Below are 10603 nucleotides of genomic sequence, written 5' to 3' on the forward strand. Positions count from 1 at the left end.
TCTCTCTCTCTCTCTCTCTCTCTCTCTCTCTCTCTCTCTCTCTCTCTCTCTCTCCCCCCCACCCCTTTTCCCCACCTAGTTGTTATTTCAGACTCTAGAAAGCTAAGACTTCAGCAAAAACTGAAACACCAAATATTCAATAGTATAAGATGTGAGTTGCAAGAGGTAGCCACAATTCTGTTGTCCAGTATAACAGCAGAGGAGCAAGAAGCAGGTCCTTAGAATGCATCTCTTATAAGAATTAACATTTATGATTCTTCTATGGGCCAAGCCCCATCCTGAGTACTTTGTATGCATTAATTCATTTAATACTCACATCAGCCATATGGCAGAGGTACTCTCTTTATCTGCAATTTTCACTGAGAAATAATTAGCATGTCTAAATCATTCCAGGGACAAACAGCCAAGTTCCTGAGCCTGTTCTTGTCATCATTAGCCCACATCACCTTCTCCTTCTGTTAAATAATCCCAAAATATTGCTTAGAGCTTCCTCAGGAGCCTCTACTTCTGTGTATCTCTTAGGCAGTGGACCTCCTGAGAATGGGGTCTTCACCATTTGCTACAGTTTGGCCCTTACACATTCCCCAAAGGCCTGCGAGCTGCAGGCTTAGTCCCCGGTCTGTGGCATTATTGGGAGATGGTGGAACCTTTAAGGGAAGGGGCCTAGTGGGAGGAACGTAGGTAATTAGGGGCATACCCTTGAGAGGGATTGTGGTATCCTGGCCCCTCTTCTTCCTCTCCCTCTGCTTCCTGGCCACCATGATGTGAGCAACTTGCTCTCCCACAGGTGATGTGCTCCTTCTCCACAGCCTCAGAGGCAATGGGGCAAAAAGATCATGCACTGAACCTGTGAACCAAAATAAGCTTTTCCTCCTTATAATTTGATTTCCTCAAGTCTTTTGTCATAGTGGTGGAAAACTAACACATCATGTCAGAGGGAAATGGGGACCAAAAGTAGAGATTGGTAACCATAGGCCATCCATGCTTATGGCTCACATTTCTGGCACCTTTCTGTGTTAAGGCCTTTAGAGGGATTGTCTCTTCTGTTGCCCACAGTTATCCTTGGAAATAACTATCATAACTCATGGTTTTATAGAGGACACTGAGAAGCATAGAAGTTAACCAGCACACCAAGCTCAGATGGCAGAGCTCAGATTCAATCAAACCCAAGGAACATAGCTTCAGGCCCATGCTCCTAACTGTTAGGCCAAGTCACTGGCTCTAATTAAAAGGAGGGCTTCTCCATTCCCTAAATTTTGGAGGGCACCTAGGGTCAGTCGGGAACACTTCTGGGGCTACTGCTGAGCTGTATTTGTCCTGCACTCCAAATTCTTGGCCTGTTCAAAATGCAAGAGTCTGACTATGTAGAAAGCTAAGGATAGTGTAGAAGCCACAGTTTTTATTACATTTGTATGAAACTTCTGTCTCAATCCTGAAGCAATTAAAGCATAATGGAAGAGAAAAAAAAAAAAACATTCTCAGTCATGCAAAGTGATTCATTTTATAGTACCTGATTTGAAATTTGCAATAGCCAGAGAACATGTTCTCAGTAAATATTTGCCCTTGGCATCACAGAAACATGGTTTTGTTTACTGCCGATTCAACTATGTCCCAACTTCTACATCCCAGCCCCTCGCCCAGAAAGAAGGAAAACACAGAAGCTCACTTCTTGAAGACCCATACCTGGGCAGTCATGTCCAATTCAAGTAACTCATTCACGTTGGAAGGAAAACAACATTTTATTATTAACTTTGAGGTTTTCTGCTTTTACAGACTGTATTCATATATCCCTGATGCCCATCTAGGATGGGAGGGGTGAGATGAAGGAGAAGAGGAGAACCTCAGCCTCAGCAGAGGGTGTAGAAAATTAACTCGAAGGAAAATTTTATTTGTAGTATTCCAAGATGCCATGACGAGAACAAAAATAATGCCCAAGTAATGAGATTAAGTAGCAAAGGATATTAACATCTGGAATAGATAAAGAGGGGTAAATTTGTTTATGTTAACCTTTTCTTTCATTAAGTCATATACAAATGGAACATTTATGATGATGAATTATAGCAGTTCAAAACAACTAACATTTGCATGATATATGGACAGTTTTCAGAATTTTTTCATTCGCTTGGTCCTGCTTGACAGATATGAGAACCAACCCCTCCCAGCTCATACAGAAACAGAGGCTGACAGTGGATAAGGGGCTTGTCCAAGGTCACAGAGCCACAGATACGCAGTTCACCTCGGTCTCTGGAGTTTACAACCTATCCTGGGTATAGAGAAAGAACAAGTAGTGTCAAGATGGTGAGGCCTGGGACATTAGAGTGCCTGATATTGGACTGTAACTTTGTGTATGATGTCTTTAGAGACTGCTGGAGTGTGAGGGAAATGAATGCAAGCTACTATTAAAATTATTTCTTTAGTCAGGCCCAATGGCACACACCTATAATCCCAGCCACTCAGGAGGCTGAGGCAGGAGGATTGTGAGTTTAAAGCCAGCCTCAGCAACTAAGTGAGGACCATGTCTCTAAAAAAAAAAAAAGGCTAAGGATGTGGCTCAGTGGTTAAATGCTTCTGGGTTCAATCCCCAGTACCAAAAGTAAATAAAATTTTGTCTTTCTTATGACCATATTGTAGACTTTTTCTGTTTGTCCTGTACTGCCTGGCTCTCAGCTATCATTTTTGCTGATCATGGTGCCTCTGGAATAGTGATCCCCACTGCAAGGTTGTCGGACCAAAAGCATCAGCACCACCTGGGAACTTACTAGAAGCACACATCTTCAGGCCTCATCCCAGACCCACCCAATCAGAAACTCTAGGGACGTGGCTGAGCAATCTGTGCTTCGGGAGCCCTCCACGTGACTCTGCTGCTGCTTAGTCTTGAGAACCTCTCTGCTCAAGAGCATGACTAGAGAACTTGGCTGCATATTGGAATTACCTGGGCAGCTTTAGAAATTGTTGATGCTTGTGTTCCAAATATTTGTGACACAGATTTAATTTTAATTGGTCAAGAATGGGAAATTTCAGAAACAATGAACGTTTGGGGTTGAATGGTTAATTGTTGGGGAGCCTTCCTCTGTACTGCAAGATGTTTAGCAGTATCCCTAGCCTCTAACCCCCAGATGTCATAGTACTCCTCCTAATTGTAAGAAACAAAAATGTATCAGGCATTTGCAAGTGTCTCTTGGGGTAAAATTACCATGGTTAATAAGCACTGGTCCAATGGTCATTTGTGAATCAGAATTATCAATTTATTTAACACCTACTGTGTGCAGGGTACTACATGACATCCTTGGAAAGACAAGTATGAAGGCTATATCTTTTATGGCAAAAATAAGCCATGACTACTCTAAGGTGCCAGAATAACCAATTTGACGTGACAGTTTGTCAGACAAGCTTTTTCTTTCATTAAATTGATAATAATGAAATTAACTAGTTGGTTGCCATGGTCTAGACATGACCTCAAATAGTAACTTATGAATTCGTATCTTAATTGTTTTATCAATGAACTTTTTAAAATTGAAACTTTTTAATAGGTAGTAGTGCTTCCCATAAAATGACTCTAAGAAAAAGACATAATCAATGTTAAAAAGTATTATTTCCATATGTTCCCACTTGTTTTAAAAAATGCATATATTCTTATATGCATAGGAAGTTTTCTGAAAGAAAACACTTGGCAATTAACAGTGGTTACCATGGGGCAGTAAGTTTCAGGGCCTTAATAGAGAGATATACTTTCACAATATAAATTTTTATACAGCTTAATTTTTCCCACTTTAAATATTTTCCATGTTAAGTGTAGCAAATAATGGAAAGGATGCATTCCAGTAGTCTTAGAAGCTCCAAAATGCCTCTTCTAATTAAGAGAAAAATAGGTAAGCTACACTGTTTGCCTCCATGATGTCCACCCTTCTTTTATATTTGTGTTATTGTTGAAACAGAATAAACTGAAAAGAGACTTCAAATATAAGATTGCTCCAACACTGATTCTATGAAAGATATTAACAAACACATCTTACTTAAGATTGAATAGTCAAATAAAGTGTGTTAGTATTCCATTACTATAACAAAACAACTGAGATAACCAACTTAACAAAAGGAAAAATTGCCAGGTGTGATGACACATACCTGTAAGGAAGATTCACACATTCAAGGTAAGCCTGGGCAACTTCGAAAGACCCTGTCTCAAAATTTAAAAGTGAAAAGGGTTAAGGGTATAGCTCAGTGGTAGAGCACTCCTGGGTTTAATCCTCAGTAACCTACACACACACACACACACACACACATGGAAAGGTTTATTTTGACTCACAGTTTTGGAGGTTCTCCATGGTCATTGGCCCTGATGCTTTTGAGCCTGTAGCAAGGCAGCCCATTGTGGTGTGAATACATGGCAGAAGCAAACTGGTGACAGTGGACAAGCAAAGAGAAAGGAAAGAAGGCCCAGGGTCCCATTATTCCCTTCAAGGGCACACCCGCAGTGATCTAACTTCCTGCACTAGGCCCCCAGTCTTTGACAGGTTCCACCATCTCCCAATACTGCCGTGGGCTGTTGGAGGAACACTGACAATCTAAACTGTAGCAGAGGGCCTTGTTGGGGAAACTGCACTTAACCAGAGAGGGACTCCCTGATGAAAAGGGCACAGAGAGGAAAAAGTGTTGCTTATGGAGGGGCCTAATATTCTCCTGGAGGAATTGGATCAGTTACTGTCCTTGCAGAATGAAGGGGATTTAAGTTAGGTTAGTGTAGTATGATTTCACCTAAAAATTCCCTTCAGGGATTGATTTCATATGCTCTTTGTCTATAATTCCCAAGGAGAATCAATGCACTCCTGGGAAAATAAAAATAACCCTCCCACCACCACCACATCTATTTCATCAAAGAAAGGCAATCCCACCATCTTTTTGCTGCTCTCTAGTTCCCTGATGTGTTTTAGTGACATTTCTTTATGCCTAACCCCAACCTAACTATTATTAAAAGTTAAAAGAAACATGAAAATGGAAGAAATTTAATTGAGGTTGGAAGAATATGAAACAATCCATGTTCAGTTATGGTTTTTCCTAGCACTTGACACTTAGACCTTCACAGATTTCAGAGTCTCCCTTATTATGAAAGACACATCCTTTTTTCTCTCCCTCATTATTGGATGTGTAAATTGGGAAATTCATCCATGTGGATTTCACAATCCTCTTAGTCTCTGGGAGTGAGCCAACAGTACCATTTCAATTTTTCTAAAGAATACCCCATAACAATTCCTACACATTCTAATTACATTTCTGTGGTCTTCGGTGGAAAATTATAGTTCTGGGCCAAAATACTAAACTCTTATTCTGTTTTTAAAAATGTCATTTTTTTCAAGTTTTCTTGTCTTTATAGGAGTGATTCATCCCAGAAATTGTGTCTTGTTTCTTATTGCACTAGGCATTAATAACCAGCAGTCACCAGTGTTATAATTGTTTATTAACTTCATGAAAACCCTCAGAAGTTAAGGCAATGTTTCTATAAAGAGCCTGGTAGTTGTCCTTGGACAAAAGCTTATGTGGAAATTCTGAGAATATACCAATTGAGACCAGTTATAGTGAGATGAGGAAGAGACCAGAAGCAATTAACTGAAGGAGAAGTTTCTTTCAGAAAAATATTCAAAAGAAAGGGAAACCTTTTGGAAAATCAAAAAGGGGAACATCTCTGAAATTAAGGTATATGTGTTCTTAGCCATAATATCAGAATTATAGAAAGCCCTATGCTACTACGTCAAATGCTTAAGCTTGTGATTTTGTATCTGTGGGCTACTGGTTTTCCAACCACTTTCAATGGGCTCGTGTTAATGACCACACTGACCATAAAACTAAACCTCACATAATCTTTCAGAAATGGTAGAACAGAAATTCAAGGTCAACTTTGCCAAAAAAAAAGGGTTATTTGTCAAGTTAGTAGGATACTCTTTCTTACTCAATACAGTAAATTTAAATTCTGAGTCACTGAGGAAAAATCAGAAAGGAAATCAATACCATTTTTACCTTTGAAAAGTCATCCTATACACAATCAATCAACAAATACACGAAAAAAATGCTCACCATCTCTACCAATCAGAGAAATGCAAATTAAAACCACTCTAAGATACCATCTCACTCCAGTAAGATTGGCAGCCATTATGAAGTGAAACAACAAGTGCTGGCGAGGATGTGGGGAAAAGGGTACACTTGTACATTGCTGGTGGGACTGCAAATTGGTGCAGCCAATTTGGAAAGCAATATGAAGATTCCTTGGAAAGCTGGGAATGGAACCACCATTCGACCCAGCTATTCCCCTTCTCGGACTATTCCCCAAAGACCTAAAAAGAGCATACTGTAAGGATACAGCTACATCAATGTTCATAGCAGCACAATTCACAATAGCTAGAATGTGGAACCAACCTAGATGCCCGTCAATAGATGAATGGATAAAAAAAAATGTGGCATTTGTACACAATGGAATATTACTCAGCACTAAAAAATAAAAAATAATGGTATTTGCAGGGAAATGGATGGCATTAGAGCAGATTATGCTAAGTGAAGTTAGCCAATCCCTAAAAAACAAATTCCGAATGTCTTCTTTGATATAAGGAGGGCGACTCAAAACAGAGCAAGGAAGAAGAGCATGAGAAGAAGATCACCATTAAGCAGGGACGAAAGGTGGGAGGGAATGGGAGAGAGAAGGGGAATTGCATGGAAATGGAAGGAGACCCTCATTGTTATACACAATTACATATAAGAGGATGTGAGGGGAAAGGGGAAAATAAAGAGAAATGAATTACAGTAGATAGGGTAGAGAGAGATGATGGGAGGAGGGGAGGGGAGGGGAGGGGAGGGGGGATAGGAAGGGGATAGGAAAGGCAGCAGAATACAACAGACACTAGTATGGCAGTATGTATAAATGTGGATGTATAACCAATGTGATCCTGCAATCTGTACACGTGGTAAAAATGAGAATTCATACCCCACTTGAATCAAATGTATGAAATATGATATGTCAAGATCATTGTAATGTTTTGAGCAACCAATAAAAAAAAAAAAAAGAAAAGTCATCCTATATTCAGCAGGGATGTCCCTCCTCCTTTCAGGTAACAGAAATTATTTAAGCCCATGTTCCTAGTATAATACCTAGCTAGATAAATATCAGCAAGTCACAGGGGACAGTTGGCTAGCTACTATGTTCCTGTTACCACAGCCACTAGAGAGTGGCACCCTTGCCTTGGGACCAAGATTTTAAATGGTCAACATGAAAGAGTAGATTTTCCTTTAAACAAATCACAGTGACCACACTTTCCTATAGGATAAGGAGAAATTGAATCCTAAATAGAAAGCCACTTGGATCAAATTTATGAAGCAGTCATCCCCTTAAGCACTGATGGGAAGTTAAGTTTTGGTCCTAACCAGCTGGCAAAGTCTCCACGTCCAAAGACACTTTATTTTCCCAGTATTTTTCCTAACTGGTCATTTTTGCTTTGGCTATTTGTCGGGAGATAATATCTTCCAATGTCACTGGTTGAAATTACTTGTTTTCCTCATGGCTTAATAAGGTTTCCTAAGAGACCTCTGCCTGCTTCTCAGTGAAGCTGTTACCCCAAACCCCCAAACTTTTGCCATTTCTTGAAAAATAGGCAGCATGACTCCTTCATCTGAGAGCAAAAGTTTTTCTCTTCTGTTATTACATTATATTATCTATAAGGTTATTATAGATGATTATAGGTAATTATAGATCATCTATAAGGTAATTATCTATAATACATATTTTATATAATATGTTGCACTTGAGTATATTATTTATTAAGTATGTTAATATATTTATATTTAATATATTTTAATAATTATGTGCTAACATATTATAGTCTATCTTTCCAGACCAGAAATTGTTAAGTTTTTAAAACACAAAAGAAAAAATAATGCTAGTGATACTCTATTGGAAAGTAAAATAAAGAATAAAATTTAGAAGTCCGTACATGTGATTAGAAATATAAGTGCCAGCTTTGCCACTTCTAACTCCCACATCTCTTTTCAGCTGCTGGCCGGGCGCTGGCCTTTTGACCACAATGACTTTGGCGTCTTTCTTTGCAAGCTGTTCCCCTTTTTGCAGAAGTCCTCAGTGGGAATCACCGTCCTCAATCTCTGCGCTCTCAGTGTCGACAGGTAACACGGTCTTTCCTTTTGTTCTTCAGTTGGGTTTAGAAAGGCATTTTTCTCGAAAAGAAAAGCCAAGAGAGTTGGTATCCAGAAGAGTTGTTTACTAGTTTCAAATAAATTAAAACGTTAACAACCTTTCCTCTGCTGTTTAGAATTGCTTCACACATTTGCTGGTTATTAGTCAGCTGTGGCTCAGGCAACATGTACTTGGAGCAATTTGCCAACAATATGTAGTTGACATCTTTAAGGCAACCACAACAGAAAAGAATCTATTATGGAATAAAGTTTGTGAAAAGGTGATTCCCTAGCACATGTAAATTCATTTTAAACTAATGATTTTATTACTATAAAAACAAACATACTATTCAGTTATATTTGTAAGGATTGATCGTTTGAACTAAGTGGTAAATATATAGTACTGTTATATCCTTCTTCATGCTCTTTTTGAATACCTAAAATATCTCATAATTTAAAAAAGAAGATACCAATAGCAGTATCCTTTATCCAAATGAAAAATCCACCACGCATCTAAGTCTTTTTAGAATCCCTCACACATGGCCATAAAGAGTTCTTTAAAGATGCCTTCTGAATTCTGAGAACTTCCAGATGGTATTTACTTCACTTTCAAATTTTCACAGCAGGACTTATAAAATAATGAAGTTAGGAACTTCATAACACATTCCATAGAGCTCTTTTATACTTCAAATAATGTTATACAATGTATATAATGTCTTGTAAATAATTGGTTTATACATACAACTAGCCACATGTACAATTTAGAAGAGATTTCAATGTTTTCCAGCTCATATCCCTGACCAGCACTTTATCAGAGAACCTGAGTCCCCGGCACAATAGAAATAAAAGGCCACTCTTAAAAAACATTCAAGTGTTTACACAGATATTCTGCCATTCATCATTTATAATTAATTTTAGAATGAAAAATGCAGTTAAAATGTAAAATTACTCATTCCATTGGTAGTTACAAACTTTGATATTCTATTCATAAATTTATGGCTATAATAGTTGAAGCAAAAATAAATAAAATGTTTAGTATTTTTAATGCATTTATTTGTTGTAATTAAAACACATCAAAAAATTCCATTGGTAGTTTTAAAATTCATTAGTACTATCCAGAAAAATAGTCCCACTGCAATAGTTAAAGATCAGAGAGAATTTCATTACCTATCAGTAAGAATTGCTGTGATTTGTGAGAAAACCCGAGATGTATATCAGGTTTTAAGGATACTGCATTTAAAACACATATACCACAGGAGACCACAGTATAGTGACCACAGTATAGTGACCATTTCCCTAAAAGTACTGATGACCTGCATTTGATTCACTAATAAATTCTCACTTTGATGTTCCTATCCCCAGCATCCCAATATCATTTCTATTTTCACTCAAAGTACATAATTATCAAGTGTTGGTATTATAGTTGTGTGCAAAGATGCCTTCCAGAGTATTCTATTACCTAAAAATCAAAGGCTTTAAATTATATCCATTACATTGCTGGTACAAGTAAAATTTTCCTATATTTATCAAAGTGTATATTTAGAGATGTATTCTCATTACCATATCCAACTTAAATTTTTAATATAACTCTAAAAGCCATGTGGGGAAAAGGAATAAGAAAACTATCATGACATTTGGCAAAAAGAACCGTGTCTACACCTATGTTCTTCCTATATAATACCATTAAATATTATAAAGCTACAATATTTAAAACAATGTAGTATAGATGCAAATAGTATGAAAAACCAATGGGAAAGCCAGAAATAGGTGTTAGAGTACACAGGAATATAATACAGGCTCAAGTAACTTTGATTACAATGAAGACAGGATGGATTCTTTTACAAGTAGTGCTATTTAGCTATATGACCAAAAAAAAAAAGCATATCAAGTTTTACATGGTGCTTTCTATCAATAATAATATGTATAATAAATTTCATTTATTGAGTATTAAGTAGGAGGCCCTCCTTAAAAACTTAACAGATATTATTTGATTTAACTGTGATATGTGCTATCGTTTACAGAGAGGGAAGCTGGGGTCAAAAGAGGTTAACCAAATCCACATGGATCGCAAGCCTTGATGCCAGTAATCAAATGCAGGCCATCTTCCTTCTCTCTCTTTTTTTATTTCTAGCATCAAGGAATGTGTGGTTTTATTATTTGTTTCACAAATGGTCTCAGTTTACTTTTTGGTTACTTCTTATCCATGACCAGGGCAGCTGGTGTTCTCCACGCCTGCATTCTGCCAAGTGACCACTCAAACATGTAAAAATTCAAACCATAAAGCTGTAGAAGAAAATAAACTAATAATCTTTTGACCTCTGGAAAAGAAAAACCTCCTGAACTTAAACAAATGGTAGACATTCAGAAAAAAGTTTAAAAGAATGAATACAGCAATAAGCTGGGGAAAATATTCGTCACTCCCGCCCCCCCCCCCCCC

At 37.8% G+C, this 10603-nt stretch overlaps 1 protein-coding gene across 1 annotated transcript in view; it reads left to right on the forward strand.

The window, feature by feature from the left end:
* Ednra (endothelin receptor type A) overlaps nt 1-10603 on the forward strand; it is a 57841-nt gene that overhangs the window by 25135 nt on the left and 22103 nt on the right. The window contains exon 3 of the mRNA XM_015484454.2: nt 8030-8157. Coding sequence (XP_015339940.1) covers nt 8030-8157 — 128 coding nt within the window. The remainder of the gene's footprint in view (nt 1-8029; nt 8158-10603) is intronic.

The sequence above is a fragment of the Marmota marmota genome, unplaced genomic scaffold (assembly GCF_001458135.2).
Source record: "Marmota marmota marmota unplaced genomic scaffold, marMar, whole genome shotgun sequence".
Taxonomy (NCBI): Eukaryota; Metazoa; Chordata; class Mammalia; order Rodentia; family Sciuridae; genus Marmota; species Marmota marmota.